At 46.5% G+C, this 23,291-nt stretch overlaps 1 protein-coding gene across 1 annotated transcript in view; it reads left to right on the forward strand.

Moving 5' to 3' along the window:
• Positions 1–16,161, forward strand: part of LOC311109409 (zinc finger protein 438-like) — a 92,360-nt gene extending 76,199 nt beyond the window's left edge. Inside the window, exons 3-5 of the mRNA XM_084152272.1 lie at positions 4,369–4,462; positions 12,005–13,915; positions 14,535–16,161. Of these exons, the coding sequence (XP_084008398.1) occupies positions 12,045–13,915; positions 14,535–15,138 (2,475 nt within the window). The 5' untranslated portion in view covers positions 4,369–4,462; positions 12,005–12,044 and the 3' untranslated portion in view covers positions 15,139–16,161. The remainder of the gene's footprint in view (positions 1–4,368; positions 4,463–12,004; positions 13,916–14,534) is intronic.
• Positions 16,162–23,291: the final 7,130 nt, after the last annotated feature.

The raw sequence follows: 23,291 nt of genomic DNA on the forward strand, positions 1-23,291 counted from the left end.
CATCAAAGGGACGATGGACGGGGCCATGTACCGTCAAATCTTGGGTGAGAACCTCCTTCCCTCAGCCAGGGCATTGAAAATGGGTCGTGGATGGGTATTCCAGCATGACAATGACTCAAAACACATGGCCAAGGCAACAAAGGAGTGGCTCAAGAAGAAGCACATTAAGGTCCTGGAGTGGCCTAGCCAGTCTCCAGACCTTAATCCCATAGAAAATCTGTGGAGGGAGCTGAAGGTTCGAGTTGCCAAACGTCAGGCTCGAAACCTTAATGACTTGGAGAAGATCTGCAAAGAGGAGTGGGACAAAATCCCTCCTGAGATGTGTGCAAACCTGGTGCCCAACTACAAGAAACGTCTGACCTCTGTGATTGCCAACAAGGGTTTTGCCACCAAGTACTAAGTCATGTTTTGCAGAGGGGTCAAATACTTATTTCCCTCATTAAAATGCAAATCAATTGATAACATTTTTGACATGTGTTTTTCTGGATTTTTTTGTTGTTATTCTGTCTCTCACTGTTCAAATAAACCTACCATTAAAATGATAGACTGATCATGTCTTTGTCAGTGGGCAAACGTACAAAATCAGCAGGGCATCAAATACTTTTTTCCCTCACTGTACAGAGATTGGCTTAAACTGATCTGATTTTTTCACAAAGTAGCCAGAATATCCCGTCTTTACTACTGTAACAATTAAAGGTAGACTCAGCGATAGGACGTAGATGCAGAACGTAAACGGCATAGTGGGTCAATTTCCGCAACAACTAAGAGCGTTGAAGCGCAAGGCTCAACTTCTCAGCTGTTTTGTTCCCCTGGCTACCATGCTGTAACAGCGTGAAGTGAACCCATGCACATGCGCAGATACTGTGTGTGGCTGTGTGAGAGCCGCAGTCCTCCTTGCGTCTCGTTCATCTCAATATCTGCGGTGCTTCTCGTGGCAATGTCATTTCGGTGAGTCTACATTTAAGCAAGATTTTGCTTAATTAACAAATTAGCTGAATGGAATCCTTTCTAGGTTTTTTGGGGGAAATCTGAACGATGACAAACATACTCAAACAAACACACACTTCTCTTTTTTTGCTTTGAGATGGATATTGATTGATCCACATCCCTATTTAGAGCCAAGCGGCTAGATCGTAATTGGAATGGATTTCTCTCATTGATCTGTTCAGGACAGGTGACAGCTAACGACATACGGTGGTGTGCTTCTGTTCCTGTGTGTCCACTCTGCATGGCGCTGAATACCATGGGCTACGTCACAAATGGCACCCTATTTCATATGTAGTGCACTACCTTTGATACAAAGTAAACTCAGGAAAAAAAAGAAACGTCCCTTTTTCAGGACCCTGTCTTTCAAAGATAATTAGTAAAAATCAAAATAACTTCACAGATCTTCATTGTAAAGGGTTTAAACACGGTTTCCCATGCTTGTTCAATGAACCATAAACAATTAATGAACATGCACCTGTGGAACGGTCGTTAAGACACTAACAGCAATTAAAGTCACAGTTATGAAAACTTAGGACACTAAAGTGGCCTTTCTACTGACTCTGAAAAACACCACAAGAAAGATGCCCAGGGTCCCTGCTCATCTGCGTGAACGTGCCTTAGGCTTGCTGTAAGGAGGCATGAGGACTGCAGATGTGGCCAGGGCAATAAATTGCAATGTCCGTACTGTGAGACGCCTAAGACAGCGCTACAGGGAGACAGGACGGACAGCTGATCATCCTCGCAGTGGCAGACCACGTGTAACAACACCTGCACAGGATCGGTACATCCGAACATCACACCTGCGGGACAGGTACAGGATGGCAACAACAACTGCCCGAGTTACACCAGGAACGCACAATCCCTCCATCAGTGCTCAGACTGTCCGCAATAGGCTGAAAGAGGCTGGACTGAGGGCTTGTAGGCCTGTTGTAAGGCAGGTCCTCACCAGACAGGACTGGCAAAAAGTGCTCTTCACTGACGAGTCGCGGTTTTGTCTCACCAGGGGTGATGGTCGGTTTCGCGTTTATCGTCAAAGGAATGAGCGTTACATCGAGGCCTGTACTCTGGAGCGGGATCGATTTGGAGATGGAGGGTCTGTCATGGTCTGGGGCGGTGTGTCACAGCATCATCGGACTGATCTTGTTGTCATTGCAGGCAATCTCAACGCTGTGCGTTACAGGGAAGACACCCTCCTCCCTCATGTGGTACCCTTCCTGCAGGCTCATCCTGACATGACCCTCCAGCATGACAATGCCACCAGCCATACTGCTCGTTCTGTGCGTGATTTCCTGCAAGACAGGAATGTCAGTGTTCTGCCATGGCCAGCGAAGAGCCCGGATCTCAATCCCATTGAGCACGTCTGGGACCTGTCTGATCGGAGGGTGAGGGCTAGGGCCATTCCCCCCAGAAATGTCCGGGAGCTTGCAGGTGCCTTGGTGGAAGAGTGGGGTAACATCTCACAGCAAGAACTGGTAAATCTGGTGCAGTCCATGAGGAGGAGATGCACTGCAGTACTTAATGCAGCTGGTGGCCACACCAGATACTGACTGTTACTTTTGATTTTGATCCCCCCCCCCCCCTCCCTGTCTCAGTTGTTGAATCTTGTTATGTTCATACAAATATTTACACATGTTAAGTTTGCTGAAAATACGCAGTTGACAATGAGAGGACGTTTCTTTTTTTGCTGAGTTTCTATTGAAAGCAGGTGTTTCCACACAGGTGTGGTTCCTGAATTAATTAAGAAATTAACATCCCATCCCATGGGTAGGGTCATGTATAAAAATGCCCAGTTGCCCATTATTTTGGCTACCATGTCTAGAAGAAATCATCAAATAAGACACTTTATGTTGGTGTTTCCTTTATTTTGGCAGTTACCTGTATATGTACTGTATATAGGGAATAGGGTGCCATTTGGGACACTCGGTATGTTCTGTCCTCCCCCACTACACTACACCTCTGTGTCTGCTGTAAGAGTTACAGCTGAAGAACCCCCTCCTTTCTTTGTCTCTTCCTCCCAATGCGGTCGCTACCTCCTTGTCCCTCTCTCCTCCCTCCCTCTATCCTCTCTGGGATAAAACAAGTAGTTCTGCAAACACTGATTTAATTTTCCCCCTGACCGCCCTGCGCTCCTCAGAGAGACCGCAGAGATCCTACTCTACACACACAGACACACCTCCACCTCTGGACGAATCCCTAGCCTCCACGGGAGAAATTAGTGCTTAGTATGCATGTAAGAAAAAGCAATCGACCACAGAGACATCTTGAGTGAACTCACGACACAAACAAATATGGAATTATCTGATTCCTTCCCACTGGTGGATACGTAGAATGCAGCTCTGTGTTTTGATACTGAAATGGCATGTGCTGTCAGATCTGTTTTACTGTAGATAATTCCCGATACCTAGTGTACACACTCATACTAAATACCGCACAGATCCTAATATAATTGAAGTTCTGGTATCACACGCACTCAGAGAGCTTTAGATGTGAGGTGTTGTAGAGGAGAGTACCGTGATTATGGAAGGGTGGCTGGGAACATGCTTGCTGGACATGGCTGGCTATGGAAGCTGGCCCCGACCACCCGCATCCTGCCCTTATCTAGCAGAGATCCAGAGCTTTCATCTGGGCTAAGACCTGCGGGAGGTTGGCCTGGCCTCCACTGGGCCGGCTGCTGCTGTTGTGTTCCCCCCCTTCCCTGTCCCCCTGACCCTCCATTCCAGACCCCCCTCCATCCTCCACCTCCACCCGTCCTCCTCCAGCCTGTGTTTACGTCCCAACTGGCACCCTATTCCCTATATAGTGCACGACTTTTGACCAGATAATAGTAGTGTACTATATAGGGAATAAGGTGGCACTTGGGATGCAGCTCTTATCTTTCAGCTCCAGATGAGCACTCTCACCTACAGGAGGGATTACAGGTCTCTCACCAGGCCTAGCTCTTTGTGTGGCTGCTGTACGGCTCTCTCTCTGTCAGTCCTCCTGCTGTTTGAAAGTTCTGTTTGTTCTAGCTCTGCGTGAAGCACCAGGTTTTCTTGATGGATTTTTTACTACAAAAAGAAGCAGAGAATTAAGAGAAGCCTCCTCTCTCTTTATTCCACTGACTGAGACAAGACCAGCACTGCTCCATCTGGGACTGTATGTATCAAGCATATCAGAGTAGGAGTGCTGATCTAGGATCAGGTCCTTACTGTTGATGTAATCTTATTCATTGTGATCTAAATGAAAAGCTGATCCTAGATCAGCACTCCTACTCTGAGACGCTCAGTACATACTGCCCCTATTTATCGGTTGTCTTGTGGAATTGGATGAAGATAGAATTAACACAATTCAGTTAATTTCATTCTCCGTAATGTCTTGTACTGTTTGTTCTTGTTTATGCAGGATATCTGCCTTGGGACAGAGCCATGACCAGTCTTGAGCCGGATAGAAGGCTGGACTCCACACTCTGACTGAAACCTCCAACCTCAAGCACAAAGTAAGTAGGGCCAAAACCATAATACGATCAAGGGCCAAAACAGTAGAGAGAGAGTGGAAATGCATGCTCCTAGACCACAACATTGTGCTTGATATGCCCGTTCTTAACTGGGTTGTCATTACAACAAATTATAGGCCTATGTTCCCACATGTCAACCAATCAGGGAGACACCAGATCAGCGGCCGGTCAGTGTATTGTTTGGGCTACTGGCTGCTCTCTCTGTCTGGCTGCGTCTCAAACGACACCCTATTCCCTATATATTGCACTACTTTTGACCAGGGCTCATTTGGGGATCATTGAGGACTCAGCCTCTGTCTATCTGGCTGCAGCACAACCATGCTTACATGACCTATTGACCGCTGGGCCTTATCCATCCACCATCCATCTGATCCATCCGGCCTCCTCAGCACATTCCATTCCACGCGGATGGATACGTCAAGTGAACCGGTCCGACTACAGCACTGCCCTGGCCCTACCGTAACCCTGGCGACCTGGCTGTTAACGTAAACACCAGGCCTGACCTTTCACCTCTCGGCCTTACCTACTTATCTGGGTAACCCTGGGAAGGTCTGGCCTGGCTCGGACGTCATAGCCACGGTTTCCTGGTCTCTCTCTCTTTCTGTCTCTGTCTGTCTGTCTCTCTGTTTCTCTCTCTGTCTGTCTCTGTCTCTCTCTCTCTCTCTCTCTCTCTCGCTATATATATATATATATATATATATATATATATATATATATATATATATATATATATATATATATATATACATACATACAGTGAGGGAAAAAAGTATTTGATCCCCTGCTGATTTTGTACGTTTGCCCACTGACAAAGACATGATCAGTCTATAATTGTAATGGTAGGTTTATTTTAACAGTGAGAGACAGAATAACAACAAAAAAATCCAGAAAAACGCATGTCAAAAATCACATACAGTGAGGGAAATAAGTATTTGACCCCTCTGCAAAACATGACTTAGTACTTGGTGGCAAAACCCTTGTTGGCAATCACAGAGGTCAGACATTTCTTGTAGTTGCCCACCAGGTTTGCACACATCTCAGGAGGGATTTTGTTCCATTCCTCTTTGCAGTTCTTCTCCAAGTCATTAAGGTTTCGAGGCTGACATTTGGCAACTCGAACCTTCAGCTCCCTCCACAGATTTTCTATGGGATTAAGGTCTGGAGACTGGCTAGGCCACTCCAGGACCTTAATGTGCTTCTTCTTGAGCCACTCCTTTGTTGCCTTGGCCGTGTGTTTTGGGTCATTGTCATGCTGGAATACCCATCCACGACCCATTTTCAATGCCCTGGCTGAGGGAAGGAGGTTCTCACCCAAGATTTGACGGTACATGGCCCCGTCCATCGTCCCTTTGATGCGGTGAAGTTGTCCTGTCCCCTTAGCAGAAAAACACCCCCAAAGCATAATGTTTCCACCTCCATGTTTGATGTTGGGGATGGTGTTATTGGGGTCATAGGCAGCATTCCTCCTCCTCCAAACACGGCGAGTTGAGTTGATGCCAAAGAGCTCGATTTTGGTCTCATCTGACCACAACACTTTCACCCAGTTCTCCTCTGAATCATTCAGATGTTCATTGGCAAACTTCAGACGGGCCTGTATATGTGCTTTGTTGTACAGGGGGACCTTGCGGGCGCTGCAGGATTTCAGTCCTTCACGGCGTAGTGTGTTACCAATTGTTTTCTTGGTGACTATGGTCCCAGCTGCCTTGAGATCATTGACAAGATCCTCCCGTGTCATTCTGGGCTGATTCCTCACCGTTCTCATGATCATTGCAACTCCACAAGGTGAGATCTTGCATGGAGCCCCAGGCCGAGGGAGATTACAGTTCTTTTGTGTTTCTTCCATTTGCGAATAATCGCACCAACTGTTGTCACCTTCTCACCAAGCTGCCTGGCGATGGTTTTGTAGCCCATTCCAGCCTTGTGTAGGTCTACAATCTTGTCCCTGATATCCTTGGAGAGCTCTTTGGTCTTGGCCATGGTGGAGAGTTTGGAATCTGATTGATTGATTGCTTCTGTGGACAGGTGTCTTTTATACAGGTAACAAGCTGAGATTAGGAGCACTCCCTTTAAGAGTGTGCTCCTAATCTCAGCTCGTTACCTGTATAAAAGACACCTGGGAGCCAGGAATCTTTCTGATTGAGAGGGGGTCAAATACTTATTTCCCTCATTAAAATGCAAATCAATTTATAACATTTTTGACATGCGTTTTTCTTTTTTTTGTTTGTTGTTATTCTGTCTCTCACTGTTCAAATAAACCTACCATTAAAATGATAGACTGATCATTTCTTTGTCAGTGGGCAAATGTACAAAATCAGCAGGGGATCAAATACTTTTTTCCCTCACTGTGTGTATATATATATATATACTTTTACTGCCAGGGAAGCCCTGTCCGTCTGTCCTCAGCCCATCCCTGACCCCTGACCCCTGAACCCTGGTAGATTTTGAAGCCTTGCACCAGATTAAGTGTCTCCGTCTGTGACCTCATGTTCCCTTTGAGGCTTGGGTAGAGACGTCTACTGGGAAAGACAAGGAATATGATGCTGATGTAAAAAGCTTATTAAATACAAAAGTAGTATATTGAGGTTAATTCAAACAGTATAAACACATTATCAGATACAAATAAATGGATTGCTGGCATATTTGTTTTATGTTAAGAGCCACTGCTCATACTCATGTCACATGACCCTAACCTGCCCTGTATTAACATTGATCTCCTCCTTGTATGTGTGCTCAGCCAATCAAAATGCTCTCTACTGCAATAATAACAGCAGAAACAACAACAATGAAGCTATCTGATATGAGTCCAGGTTGGAAGGAGCAGTCAGAAATCTGTGGGGTGGGATTCATGTTGGTAAAACCCCTCCCTCGTCTTCTCCCCTCCTGCTCTCTCGCTCCAGTTAACCCCACCAGCTTGCCTCTGGGCCGACCCCGTGTATGTCTCTGCTGCTGCTCAATGCTGTACTCATATCATTATCATCCGACGCAGGTGTGCTGGGGATGCCGGCCCTACTATAACACCACCCCCTAATGCACAATACATACCCCCTTATTCACCACTACACCACCTACCATACACTGAGAGAAAGGACCATTTGTTACAGGGGTTTACTACCTATTCACTATCTTTCTCTTTGTCTCTCTCTTCCTCTGTATTTCTCTATCTATATTTTCATGTCTATCTTGCTTGCGCTCTCATTCTTTCTCATCATCATCTGAAGTGTAGCTAAAACGTGATTGACACTAGGGGCCTAAACAGTAAGGCCCATCCCCCCCAGGGCAGGTCGATATGTGGCGAAAGGGGGGCCTCAACAGTGAGGTCCCTCCCCCCAGGGCAGGTCGACATGTGGCTGAAGTGGGGAGGAGGGAGGGAGGGTTTTTGGCATCCTCATTATGCAGATAGGGACACACACTGAGAGGAGAATCCCTATACGAGAGAGAGTGGGAAACAGAAGGAGAGGGAGGGGCCTGAAGAAAGGCAGAGGAGGAGAAGAAATGAGGGAGCGGTACATGATGGACAGAAGAGAGCGGTGGGGGTGGGGGGGGGGGGGGGTATTTATTGAGGGGGTGAGGAGTAGGGTGCAAAGAATGAAATATAAGGCGGGGAGAGATGGAAAGATGCAGTTCTAGTATTTTGATTTTGAATTTGTGGTTTAAACACACACACACACACACACACACACACACACACACACACACACACACACACACACACACACACACACTGACTGGACAACAGGATGTAGCTAGCCTGAGGCTATAGTCTTCATCAACAGCACTCCAGTCCTCCTGTCTGTCTGTCCCACCAGTGTACTTCCTGTGGCAGCCCTGGGCCTTGTCTAGGAGGTCATCTGATGGGTTTTACTAAAGCAGCGCACACAGCCTCTGGAGACTAGGGCTGTGTCTCAAATGGCATCCTATTCCTTATATAGTGCACTACTTTTGACAAGGGTCCATAGCACTGAGGGATAAAAGAACTGGAGACTGCGTCCAAGATGTCCGACCGTTGTTGTCAACGTAATCTACTCGCATTCGCATACACCGTCTATATCCGGGTTGCATCCAGTTTACACGGCCCAACTTCACATGCGCACTAGCACTCAGTGTGCACAGGGAGCAGCGTGAGCAGCGACGACGTCATCCAAAAACATGGCAGACATTGGATGAATATAAAATGTTAATATCTTCGGCTGTGAGTGATGGAAAAAAATTGTCCTCAGCGACAATTATTTGAATAATTCAATGGATGTTTTGTGCACAATGGTGATGACTAAAGTGTCTTATTAGGAATTTTCTAATCTGACTTCTCTATGTGGCTGTCTATGGAAATTGTCTTTCTGGGCCGGACATCAATTCAACTGCAGTACTGAAGCAAGAACCGTGCTTCTAGACCGGAACCCTGGCCCCTTGGTCGATAAGACTCAGGTCAATTAGGGAATAGGGTGTCATTTGGGACGCACTCTAGGAGCATAGCTGCAGCTACTCCTCCTCAGTAATTTTTTGTTATTTTACCCACTTTTTCTCCCCAAATCTGTGATATCCAATTGGTAGTTACGATCTTGTGTCATCGCTGCAACTCCCCAACAGGCTCGGGGGAGGCAAAGGTCGAGTCATGCGTCCTCCGAAATATGACCGCGCTGCTTCTTAACACCTGCTCACTTAACCCGGAAGCCAGCCACACCAATATGTCGGAGGAAACACTGTTCAACTGACGAATGAAGTCAGCTTGCAGGCACCCGGCCCACCACACGGAGTCGCTAGAGCGCGATGAGCCAAGGAAAGCCTCCCGGCCAAACCCTCCCCTAACCCGGACGACACTGAGCCAATTGTGCGCCGCCCTATGGGACCCCCGGTCACGGCCGGCTGTGACACAGCCTGGGATCAAACCCCAGGCTGTAGTGATGCCTCAACACTGCAATGCAGTGACTTAGACCACTGCGCCACTCGGGTGGCCTCTTCCTCAGTTATAACACAACAGCTGCAGTGGTGTAACACTGCTATCAATTATGATCAACTCAGAACACTGGACAGTTACAGTGTCTACTCATTTTTCTCTCATTCTCCATTCCATCTCATCATTGTCTTTGTTCTCACTCAGTCTTGCGACCCAGTCTTTCCCGTGAGAAGTCATCAGTCTGATTTAAGCAGACAGCAGGCCCACACGCTGCCTGTGGTTGGTTGGTTGCTTGGCTTCGTCTCAGCAGCATAGCTTTCATAGTTCTATGAGGAGTGTTCGGGAGGGAAGGTGTGAGGCCCAATTCTCCTTTCTGTGGGGGGTAGGCTTGGTGTCAACAGACATCTTTGCTTTGTGCCAAACCGAGGGAGAGGGAATGGGGAGAGTAAAGGGGTGAGGAGGGGTGTACAGTCCATATCGTGCGCCCCTTTATACACTCCCTCCCTTTATACACTCCCTCCCTTTATACACTCCCTCCCTTTATTCACTCCCTCCCTTTATTCACTCCCTCCCTTTATTCACTCCCTTTCTCCTCTTGGGGTTCAACTGTAAACTCAGAGTTGATGGGAGGAACCTCCTGGGTAGCCTTCCACTGCCAAAATCACTCTCACATGAACACACACACACACACACACAGACACCATTTATACCCCCTTCATGTCCTGGGAGCATTCTTGGTATCCCACCGCTCTACTCTACTGAACGCCCGGCCAAACAGCCAAACTCACAGTTGAATTGGAATCGACTATCCACACAGAGAGGGAATACTTTCAGTTGCATGGAGTTAAGATGCTGTGTGGACAATGTATACATATTCTGCTCTCACTCAGAAATACTTCCAGGTGTTGAACGATGTGCTTTTGGCTCTTTTTTTTGTGTTTCCCTCTTTTGAAATGAATGCAACCTTTGGTTCCGCCCAAGTCCTTTGAAAGTCGATAGAGTGGTTGGGTGTAGGTTACGTGAGAGAAATGATACAGTGAAATGTAGCCTTTTATTATTTTTTTTATTTTTTTTATAGAGAGCCTGGTGGTTATTCTGAATGTGGCTGGTATCATGCACAGAACTTGGACAGAAGCCCACGATAAGACTGGTATTGGTATTGAAAGTTGTATAAAAAAAAATGAAATTCAACTCCTGTCAAAATCAGCTGTTGACAATCACGTCCATTTGAAACATTCCACTGTAATCTTTATTTTTAAGCAGGTATGTGGATATTTGTTATATTGAAGTGTTTTTTTAGGCTTGAATGTTTATTTCGTTTTTACAAGATACACTTTACACAGAGTTGAAATGGAACTACAGTACAGATGTCAAAAAGCTCAGATAAAGTTAATGTCCGTTCTTCACCTTTTACCTGGACGCCACTTAAAGCTTGTTCAAACCTTTCTTGGGATTTTTATCTTCGACATCCAGAATTACAAGGCTACTTTAAAAGCATAATCCCTGGTGTTGTACTGTGAAATATCATTACTCAGTATGGGGCATTAGGGTCTGAGAATGGGGGGCTTTGTCAGTAAGGCTGTTTTAGCCCCACAGCCAGACTTTACTAATGCTGGTCAGGAGAGGATAAGGAGTGAATATCAGAGGTAACCCTCACACACACCCTGAGGTAACCCTCACTCACTCACACACACACACTCACTCACACACACACACACACACACACACACACACACACACACACACACACACACACACACACACACACACACACACACACACACACACAGAGGTAACTCACACACACACACACGCACAGACACACAGACAGAGAGAGTAACCCTTAATGTGGTGGTAAAGCTCCTGTCTGTCTTGCCCTAGGGCAGCTTTCACGCTCTATTGACCAATCTTTCCAGGAAGTACATGGGGTACAGGGGGGAGGAAGGGGGTACAGGGAGGGTGGTGGGGGGTACAGGGAGCACCCCGCCGAGCCACAACGGTAACCAGGCTGCACGCTGGGCCCAAATCAAAGGGGGCACTCTGTCTGTTCCTGGGGGTAGTTTGTGTGTGTTTGTGGGGGGAGGTTCAGTGTGTGTGTGTGTGTGTGGGGAGGGGGTTCCGTGTGAGTGCAGGAGGAACCACAGGATAATAGTTTTCTTGTGGAAGCCTTAGACATGTTTGTGTAAGTGACAACGTCTGTCTACCTCTGTCTGTCTCTCATCTCAGGATGTATCCCAAGTGGCACCCTATTCCCTATATGGCGCACTACTTTTGACCAGGTCCCATAGATAAGGTCAAAAGTAGTGCACTATGTAGGGAATAGGGTGCCATTTGGGATGCAACCTGTGTCTCATCTCAGACTATGAACCGCTGTGTAACGACACCATTAAGAACACTAAGGTCAACCCTCCTGCTGAGAACATAATCACTGGGGACTGGAACCAAAAATATACAAGGATGTTACGTTGGTGACGGGGGGAGGGTTATCTCTACCAGTATTGTTGTTTTTACAGACAAATGTAGACCTCCTTGCCAGATGATGGCATGCAATCATTAGGGTCTGTGACCAAAAATGCTACAATGTTATGTTGCGGAATACTTCTCTAACTTGACTGTTGTTGTTGTATTGATAGACTGAGACAGGTCTGGGTCTAGACCTCCATACCAGGCCAGATGATGAAGAGCCTCCAGTTCAGAAGCATCGCCCCCAAGGCCCCAGCAGCGTTGGTTCCCTCCCCGGCCGCCGTCCTGTCCTGCCAGCACCCCTCTGCCCTCCCGGAAGCAGCCTCCACAGCCGTCAGCTCCAAGTCTATCCTGGTCCCGGCCCAGAACTATGCCCTGATGCAGGTGGCAGGGCAGGAGGGTACCTTCTCTCTGGTGGCCCTACCGCCCTCCGTATCCCCTCAGTCGCCACAGCAGCAACAACAGCAGCAGCAACAGCCAATCCAGAAGAACCTGAAGCTGCCCATCCCCAGGTACCAGCCAGTGAGGACCAAGAACACCCCGGAGAAGGTCAAATCAGTCACGCCCACCGCTGGCAACGCCAGGGGGGTGAAGACACCCACCAAGGTTGCCATGACATCCTGGGAACAACGGTCAATAGCAGCAGTAAAGAAGAAGTTGTCATTGCCTGAGCCCAAGGAGGAGCCATCAGAACAGGTCATACTGATCGACTCTTCAGCCTCCTCTGAGATCTCAGCCCTCACAGCCCTGCTCCCAGACAACGCCGTGCTCTACTCTGGCTCTCCGCTGGAGCGAATAGCAGTGGTGGACACCACCACCGACCACCGGTCCACTCCTGCCCACGCCCCCGGCCCTGTCACCAGCATGCTGCAGAACCTCCACTACCCATCTGGTGGCGTTACTAAAAGCTCCCCAGTCAAACCATCACAGGAGGAGAGCAGCGGTAAGGTTGCTATCAGGCCGTGCCAACCCAAACCTACGGCCCAACAGCCCCAGCCCCATCCACAGCCAGCTAGTAGCAGCATCACCGTCCTCTCTCCAGCCATCTTCAGCAAAGCTGTCCAGATCATCCCCTCCCCACCCAAGGGCAAGCTGCCCATCCTGCCCTACTCCAAGATGAAAAGCACCCTCATACCCGCCGCCAAACTCAACCTCAACGCCATGTCCCCCAAGAAGGCTTTCCCTAGCCAGCCCGGCCTCTCCCCTTATCCCTCTGATCCCCAGTCCAAGACCCCGGAGACTGCTGAGGCCCTATGTCAGAACCACATGCCAAACTCCCTGCTGCAGAACCAGGCTCAGGCCAAGACCACAGGCACCCTGTCGCTGCTGGGAATGCTACAGATCCAGAAACCACCGGGCAAGAAGAGGGGGAGGAAGAGGAAGACAATGGAGGACATTCTGGCCTTCGAGGCGAGGAAGAAGAGGTCGTTGTCGTTCTTTCGGAGGAGGGTGCCAGAGAAGCCTTCTCCCTCAGCCGTCATCTCCTCCCCGCTGTATAAACAGCAGAGGGAGGTGGACATCTCTAAGAAGTACCGCAGCATCAGACCCAAACCTCACCACATGCTGCTGATGGAGACTGTACCCCAGCTGGTCAGCCTGCCCTCCCTCACCTCCTCTGACAGCCTGGATCCAGAGCTCCTCGTGGGGCATCAGCTCTCTGCCGAGGTCCTGGAGCCTGGTCCTCCCCAGCCCCAGCCAGCCTCTACCCCGCTATACCTGAAAGGGGGCCCTTCTCAGAGGGTCTACCTGGGCAGTAGCCAGCCCCTCCATCGCTGCCCTACCTGCAGCCGCTGCTTCCAGTTCAAACACCACCTCCAGAGCCATATGAACAGCCACACAAACAGCAGGCCTTACTTGTGTCCTGTGTGTCGTAAGGCCTATGCCCACTCTGGATCCCTCAGCACCCACATGAAGCTGCACCACTCTGACGGGAGACCACGGCGGACGCTTCGCTGTGAGTTCTGTGAGAAGGCGTTTGGCTACGTGGGAGTGTACTTCAGCCATTTGAGGGAGGTGCATAAGGTCATCCTGACCGTGGAGCCGTCCATCAGCCAGCATGAAGATGATGTGCCTGTGGAGGGGTGAGTACTTAAATATTCAGCATTATAAACCTACATACCTTTTAGAAATTGAAAACCAGTCAAGGTGTGGAGAAATGCTAGATGCAAAAAATAAGGTGAACAACTTCTATATTTAAAGGTTTAACAGATGTTGACAGACATAGACAGACATATGCATATGGGAAGACAGACACGTTCCTCTAAGAGGTTTGCAGAAAGTCTCACCCCCTCCAGCGGGGAGAGCAAACCTAAATACTCCTTATCTGTTGGTTGTCTCATCCTTCCCTGTCCTGAGTCAAAACATTCAATCAAGGCTGAGACCTAGGGGTTGAATAGACTATACATTTGAAACGTCTTAATTGCTTAAGGACACCCATGGCCAATGTTATGGCTCAAGGGCCCAGATCTCAGTTACTAAGACCTGCTTTATGTTGGCCTCCAGGTACCCTCTCTAGGGTACCTGGAGGCCAAATTCCAATAGGGAATAATCAGCAGATGATCGTTCTTAACAATACTGGTATACTCATCTCATCCATAGGACTTGAGTCTTGACGTTTGAACATTCTGGCCCTTCACTTTTCATAAAACACCACAGTTCTTCCTCCCATCATGTCTGTCTCCATGTTGTTTGTGTCTCCAGGGCCATGTCTCCAGACCTGGGGGATGAGCAGGGCCAGGAGGAGCGAGAGGACCCTGTGGAACTCCAGATCAAGTGTAGCCGCTGTCAGGCCATCACCCCCACCTTCGCTGACATGAAGCTGCACCTGCTGTACGTGCACGGAGAGGAGGTCCAGGTGCGCCTGCGGGACGGGGCTGGGGGGGTGGGAAGGTCACTGCGGGGGGGCCGGGAGGCAGAGGACGAGCTGGTGAAACACGCCGCCCACTACTGGCGCCAGCTCAACGAGAAGAGGAACCTAGTCCGGTGCGGGAGCTGTGATGAAGAGTTCTTCTCCTTCTCCAAGCTGAAGCGTCATATCCTCTCCCACCACCAGGGGGGACCGGAGAATGATGGAGATGGAGAGGGGGAGCCGACCGGCCGCTCAGCCCGAGGAGGGAGAGGGGTCCTGAGGCAGGGATTGGTGTTTAACTGTGTGCTGTGCAGTCAGGTCCTGGACAGTAAGGAGGAGGTGATGGAGCACTGGATGGGCCACCACCACTGTGAGGAGACCGAGGTACTCTGGGAGGCCCTCGGCTCCTACTCGGGGGACAGGGAGATGGACTCGCCCGACCACAGCACACGTTAACATGGCACTGGACACGTTCCAGGTCGTCTCTGTTGCAGTCACGTTGCACATCTCAGAAGATTGACTTTACCTATTCCTTCTAGCTTCTAGGGAAGCGAAGGGCCTGAACTGTGCATCAGAAGATTGCTATACCATATCAACGTGGTTTCTGAGATGTTAAAAAATATTTCTCCAGGCGTCGTGGGATCTGATAATAGGGGCAGCCTGATTGCAATAAATATGACCTGAAACGTACCCACTATCTGTGTCTGTCTGAGACGATCCTGCACTGTGGGCTGCTCTCAAACACACCAAGTTAGTCCCTATTCACACTATCCAGCCGACCCCAACGATGCAATGGGGACTTTCAAGTGGTCCTTTCTAGTACATTTCCAGCAACTATGGTGGATGGGTAACCACTAACCAGGCAAGTACAGCTCAACTCAGTATGGTGAAAAGGGTATTAGTCCATACAGAGGTCAGTTATAGCACAGGTTAGTTTGTTAGAGAATCCACTTGATACATTACAAATTATTATTTTGGTATTTTGTGGACTGCACAGTTTTTTGTTTTGTGTCGTGTGTTGATTTAGTTTTTTGACGTTTCATATTTTTGTTTAATAAAATGGAAAGGATTGGATTGTTTTGTATTGCATACAGTGCCTTGTAAAAGTATTCACCCCCCTTGGCGTTTTTCCTATTTTGTTGCATTACAACCTGTAATTTAAATGGATTTTTATTTGGATTTCATGTAATGGACATACACAAAACAGTCCAAATTGGTGAAATGAAATGAAAAAATTAACTTTTTTCAGAAATTTCTAAAAGATAAATAACGGAAAGGTGGTGTGTGCATATATATTCACCCCCTTTGCTATGAAGCCCCTAAATAAGATCTTGTGCAACCAATTACCTTCAGAAGTCACATAATTAGTTAAATAAAGTCCACCTCTGTGCAATCTAAGTGTCACATGATCTGTCACATGATCTCAGTATATATACACCTGTTCTGAAAGGCCCCAGAGTCTGCAACACCACTAAGCAAGGGGCACCACCAAGCAAGCGGCACCATGAAGACCAAGGAGCTCTCCAAACAGGTCAGGGACAAAGTTGTGGAGAAGTACAGCTCAGGGTTGGGTTATAAAAAAAGATCAGAAACTTTGAACATCCAACGGAGCACCATTAAATCCATTATTAAAAAAATGAAAGAATATGGCACCACAACAAACCTGCCAAGAGAGGGCCGCCCACCAAAACTCACGGACCAGGCAAGGAGGGCATTAATCAGAGAGGCAACAAAGAGACCAAAGATAACCCTGAAGGAGCTGCAAAGCTCCACAGCGGAGATTGGAGTATCTGTCCATAGGACCACTTTAAGCCGTACACTCCACAGGGCTGGGCTTTACGAGTGGCCAGAAAAAAAGCCATTGCTTAAAGAATAAAATGTTTTAAAAAATAAGCAAACACGTTTGGTGTTCGCCAAAAGGCATGTGGGAGACTCCACAAACATATGGAAGAAGGTAGTCAGATGAGACTAAAATTGAACTTTTTGGCCATCAAGGAAAACGCTATGTCTGGCGCAAACCCAACACCTCTCATCACCCCGAGAACACCATCCCCACAGTGAAGCATGGTTGTGGCAGCATCATGCTGTGGGGATGTTTTTCATCGGCAGGGACTGGGAAACTGGTCAGAATTGAAGGAATGATGGATGGCACTAAATGCAGGGAAATTCTTGAGGGAAACCTGTTTCAGTCTTCCAGAGATTTGAGACTGGGACGGAGGTTCACCTTCCAGCAGGACAATGACCCTAAGCATACCGCTAAAGCAACACTCAAGTGGTTTAAGGGGAAACATTTAAATGTCTTGGAATGACCTAGTCAAAGCCCAGACCTCAATCCAATTGAGAATCTGTGCTATGACTTAAAGATTGCTGTACACCAGCGGAACCCATCCAACTTGAAGGAGCTGGAGCAGTTTTGCCTTGAAGAATGGGCAAAAATACCAGTGGCTAGATGTGCCAAGCTTATAGAGACATACCCCAAGAGGCTTGCAGCTGTAATTGCAGCAAAAGGTGGCTCTACAAAGTATTGACTTTGGGGGGATGAATAGTTATGCACGCTCAAGTTTTCTATTTTTTGTCTTGTTTCTTATTTGTTTCACAATAAAAACTATTTTGCATCTTCAAAGTGGTAGACATGTTGTGTAAATCAAATGATACAACCCCCCCCAAAAAATCCATTTTAATTCTAGGTTGTAAGGCAACAAAATAGGTAAAATGCCAAGGGGGGTGAATACTTTCGCAAGCCACTGTATATACAGTGGGGGAAAAAAGTATTTAGTCAGCCACCAATTGTGCAAGTTCTCCCACTTAAAAAGATGAGAGAGGCCTGTAATTTCCATCATAGGTACACGTCAACTATGACAGACAAAATGAGAAAAGAAAATCCAGAAAATCACATTGTAGGATTTTTTATGAATTTATTTGCAAATTATGGTGGAAAATAAGTATTTGGTCAATAACAAAATTTTCTCAATACTTTGTTATATACCCTTTGTTGGCAATGACACAGGTCAAATGTTTTCTGTAAGTCTTCACAAGGTTTTCACACACTGTTGCTGGTATTTTGGCCCATTCCTCCATGCAGATCTCCTCTAGAGCAGTGATGTTTTGGGGCTGTCGCTGGGCAATACGGACTTTCAACTCCCTCCAAAGATTTTCTATGGGGTTGAGATCTGGAGACTGGCTAGGCCACTCCAGGACCTTGAAATGCTTCTTACGAAGCCACTCCTTCGTTGCCCGGGCGGTGTGTTTGGTATCATTGTCATGCTGAAAGACCCAGCCACGTTTCATCTTCAATGCCCTTGCTGATGGAAGGAGGTTTTCACTCAAAATCTCACGATACATGGCCCCATTCATTCTTTCCTTTACACGGATCAGTCGTCCTGGTCCCTTTGCAGAAAAACAGCCCCAAAGCATGATGTTTCCACCCCCATGCTTCACAGTAGGTATGGTGTTCTTTGGATGCAACTCAGCATTCTTTGTCCTCCAAACACGACGAGTTGAGTTTTTACCAAAAAGTTCTATTTTTGTTTCATCTGACCATATGACATTCTCCCAATCCTCTTCTGGATCATCCAAATGCACTCTAGCAAACATCAGACGGGCCTGGACATGTACTGGCTTAAGCAGGGGGACACGTCTGGCACTGCAGGATTTGAGTCCCTGGCGGCGTAGTGTGTTACTGATGGTAGGCTTTGTTACTTTGGTCCCAGCTCTCTGCAGGTCATTCACTAGGTCCCCCCGTGTGGTTCTGGGATTTTTGCTCACCGTTCTTGTGATCATTTTGACCCCACGGGGTGAGATCTTGCGTGGAGCCCCAGATCGAGGGAGATTATCAGTGGTCTTGTATGTCTTCCATTTCCTAATAATTGCTCCCACAGTTGATTTCTTCAAACCAAGCTGCTTACCTATTGCAGATTCATTCTTCCCAGCCTGGTGCAGGTCTACAATTTTGTTTCTGGTGTCCTTTGACAGCTCTTTGGTCTTGGCCATAGTGGAGTTTGGAGTGTGACTGACTGAGGTTGTGGACAGATGTCTTTTATACTGATAACAAGTTCAAACAGGTGCCATTAATACAGGTAAAGAGTGGAGGACAGAGGAGCCTCTTAAAGAAGAATTACAGGTCTGTGAGAGCCAGAAATCTTGCTTGTTTGTAGGTGACCAAATACTTATTTTCCACCATAATTTGCAAATAAATTCATTAAAAATCCTACAATGTGATTTTCTGGATTTTTTTCTCTCAATTTGTCTTTCATAGTTGACGTGTACCTATGATGAAAATTACAGGCCTCTCTCATCTTTTTAAGTGGGAGAACTTGCACAATTGGTGGCTGACTAAATACTTTTTTCCCCCACTGTACAGTACATATATATATTTTTAGATATCATTTACCACAGACACAGTGAAACTGTTTGTTAAAACTATCTGAGTAAACATAATACTGGTAGTAACAGTCAAACTGTACCTAAAATCTATTGGCCTTGAAATTGCTTGTTTTTGAAAACAATCATCCCTTCTATGGTAAATGATTGACTGAAGTCTAAAGTCTCGGTTGTGACTTTAGGGACGAAACTTTCCAATTCAACTGTGTGTTACAGTAGCAGGGTCCTCTCTAGCTACACCAACACCTGACTGTAACGTCTGAGGCCTTCTGAAAAATACCAGTCTAGAGATCTACCCATACATCTGGCTCATAACCAACATCGACTTATAAACAGATGATATATTATTATGTACACTGAGTGTACAAACATTAAGGACACCTTCCTAGTATTGAGTTGCACCCCCTTTTGCCCTCAGAACAGCCTCAATTTGTCGGGGCATGGACTACAAGGTGTCGAAAGCGTTCCACATGGATGCTGGCCCATGTAGACTTCAATGCTTCCCACAGTTGTGTTGAGTTGATTGGATGTCCTTTGGGTGGTGGACCATTGTTGATACACACGGGAAACTGTTGAGCTTGAAAAACCCAGCAACATTGCAGTTCTTGACACACTCAAACCAGTGCACCTGGCACCTACTATCATACCCCGTTTAAAGGCACAATTATTTTGTCTTGCCCATTCACCCTTTGAATGACACACACAATCCATGTCTCAATTGTCTCAAGGCTTAAAAATCCTTCTTTAACCTGTCGCCTCCCCTTCATCTGTACTGATTGAAGTGGATTTAACAAGTGACATTAATAAGGGATCATAGCTTTCATCTCGATTCACCTGGTCAGTCTTATGTCATGGAAAGAGCATAATGTTTTGTACACTCGATGTATATTTGTTTGTGTACTCTGTGGTAATGGAAAGGGTGAATGATTGATAACCACTGACAAAACTACCGTAATTTTCGGACTATAAGCCGCGTCTTTTTTCCCATTTTTCGACCCTGCGGCTTATATAACGGTGCGGCTAATCTATGGATTTTTACAGCTAACGGCCACTAGAAGACCTCCTCAATCTATGGATTTTACAGGTTACAGTCCACCAACTTTAACTCTATGGGCTCTATGACCGGTCCGCGCCCCCCACCTTTAAGCGGCGGGCTCCAGCAGGAAAAGCTGGAGGCCGGAAAAGAGTGAGACAGGTAGCGCGCAAAAGTAAAAGTGGAACCAAGTGGTACGAGAGACAGAACGAGAGCAAGACAGACAGACATTACGAGAGCGAGACAGTTTGTGCAAAGGAAGTTTTCAAGCAGCCATTTCTTTCCCGACAATCCCCTCTGTGCACAAACCCTTACATATGGTAATTAAACATTAAAACACCTGCGGCTTATAGTCCAGTGCGGCTTATATATGTACACATCATTCAATTTAGCTGCTGCGGCTTATACTCCGGTGCGCCTTATAGTGCGGAAAATACGGTAGATCTATTTGTTACTATTACATTATGAAGAAGTTATGAAAGCATTGAACTAATGCTGCTAGCTATTATTCAGTATAAACCTGTGGAATTGGTGCATCTGAGGTCTGTGATAAAAAAAATGTTATAGAGACTGAAGTAAACTTTTATGCATGTTTTATGCCTATTGGTAATTGGAAACCCAGCAGAAAAGCCTGTTTTTGCTTCTGTTTGCTTCTTACAATGGGGGATGTTCAGTGTTGTGTTTCCTGGTTGGGATAGTAAATTGTAAAGGGGGAGTAGATGTGGTTTAAACATTTGTCAGACTGTAACCTTTTCATGTGAAAAAAGTCACAGGGTAAGTTAAGTGAATGTACCTTGAATGTTTTAAAACCCTACCAAATTCTCTCTATATATTGAATATAAACTACTATAGATAGATAGATTATATATAGCCATGTATAAATACAGTATATTGAGAATATATATTTGCATAGAATATATAGTGAATATTCTGCTTTGTTTTAATGGAGGAAACAAAACTAGAAAGGATTTGATTGTTATTATCGTCAAACCGGCAACTTAAGCTGAGCGTAGCTCTCCTTGCTTATGTCTGACACAAGCCAGGCTGCGTTCCAAATGGCACTGTATTCCCTATATACTGTAGTGCACTACTTTTGACCAGGGCCCCTAGTGCTCTCGTCAAAAGTAGTGCACTATGTAGGGAATGGGGTGCCATTTGGGACACATATCAGGAAGAAGCAACAATGAGAAAGAACTCACCTCCCTTAGTGAAACTAGGCTAGACTTGCAGCACAAACAAATCAATGGTGTGAAAAGTAATCACATAGCTAATATGTCTGTTTCACAAAATGGTGACTGTGTTGACTGGCTGAAGGTGTTTGTGATTGTGGCTATTCGTGAACCTGAAAACCTTACCTTTCTCAGAATAAAACAAATATATGCTTTATTGAATATGACAAGAGGACTGTGTGACATATCTAACAAGATAAAAAATAAATGCATATTTATTTCCAGTAACAGTATGTTTTCCCTGCTCAGGTAACTGTAAAACCAACCCTGTTGTACGTAACAATAAAGTTGGAGGATAGATCCATGCTCATGTTGTTTCCTGTTTCCTGTTTATTTTCCTTCTAGGTGTCGTTGTCTCCCTATACTCCACACACACCGCACTGACACTCCATTCTAGCAGATAACCCCATCACAGACCGAGAGAATGTGGGAGAAGGTGTATGTGTGCATCTGTCAAAAGATGCTTGGAATGGAACTAATTGAGTGACACTGTGCAGTGAGGGTTCTAGGGGTGGGAGGAGTGTTTGTGTTTGTGTCTGGACCATGTTAACTAGGGTTGCCTGAGGGTTATCAAGCGCCTACACATGCCTTACCTCAATACCTTCACGGTGAAGTACCCTCCCATCTGTCTGACAGAGGGCATCTTCCTACCGTAACCTCCAATCTCCCCATGATTAAATGTGTGTGCGTCGGGGAGGGGAGTATGTTGGAATGGTTGTATTGTGAACCTGAGAAAGGTATGGTCACATAAACATGTAACCTTGGGAATCTCTTTGAATGTATCTTGCCCACTTCCCACACAGACAGACACAATCATCTAACTACTAAGAATAACATGACTTCTTGCTACATCACACCATCAGCCATTGGAGCCATTTTCCAGAAACATCCTATTGAGGTTTAGCAGAGGAGTAGGATGTTGTGTGCATGAATGAGATGTGAATCAAAGCAATAATCACACGCCTCATGATGGATTCATATTTAATGGATGGGAATGATAATTCAACTGTGGAGTTTACTCCCCCTCTTTTTCCCGCTCCCTCTCTCCTGTTCTGTCATATGACCTTTCTCCGCTATGAGGCCGAACCAGGTGGAACTTCTGGAAATTCCTGGCTCCTGTTGTGTTTCTATTGCAATGGATTGCTTAGTTCTAGGAATCAACAATGACTTACTCCAGAGCTGGTTCCGCTTCCTCCTGGTTCTTCCAATGAAGAAAGGTCATTACTCTCTCTAAACTCAAGTGTGATACCCTTCTGTAGTGCTTTTGTCACTGCCTTGTGGAATGCGGGCCCTCTGCTGTAATTGTGTTGGGGGAACATGACCTCAGGTTAAAGGGTCAGAGGTGAACTCTGGTGTGATTTCAGGTGCTCGGGACAAACCTGCCAACATTAATTACACAGAGAGAGTCTGACACATACACAATACAAAACATCCACGTTCACATCAAGTACAACCCATGTTTTGAAAAGCATTGCAGCTTTACTGTGTAACACCTCTGTCAGTGTTACGACTCAAAATGCTATCAACCCCAATCTACATACTGTCGTCTTTGCCATGGTGAGAGCAGCAGATACAAAGGAAAACTCTATAACGCTGTGTGATGCATATTTCTCTTTAATCAGAGTGAACATGTACCACAGCCGTCACACTGACTACCTCCTGCCTCCCACCTCTACAGGAGAGAAGCCCCTCCACAGGGAAGAGATCAAAGATTCAACTCTCCCCCACACCCCGCCCCCTCCCACATCTAACAGGATCAGTCAGATAGACAGAGGTACCACACACACGCACATGCACAACACTAGAGGTATCGGGGACTGCCTGTTCCTGCTACAACACATCAACGTCTCTAAGCACCCTTATCAGAAAAGAGAACATGGACTCAAGAGTGTTCAGAAATAGATTTTGCTCTCTGTGGTGCCCCATTTGATGGCTCTCAAATTTAGGACCAACGGGTAAGGATTTGT

This window comes from Coregonus lavaretus, assembly GCF_964263955.1.
Source record: "Coregonus lavaretus genome assembly, chromosome: 34".
NCBI classification, from domain to species: domain Eukaryota; kingdom Metazoa; phylum Chordata; class Actinopteri; order Salmoniformes; family Salmonidae; genus Coregonus; species Coregonus lavaretus.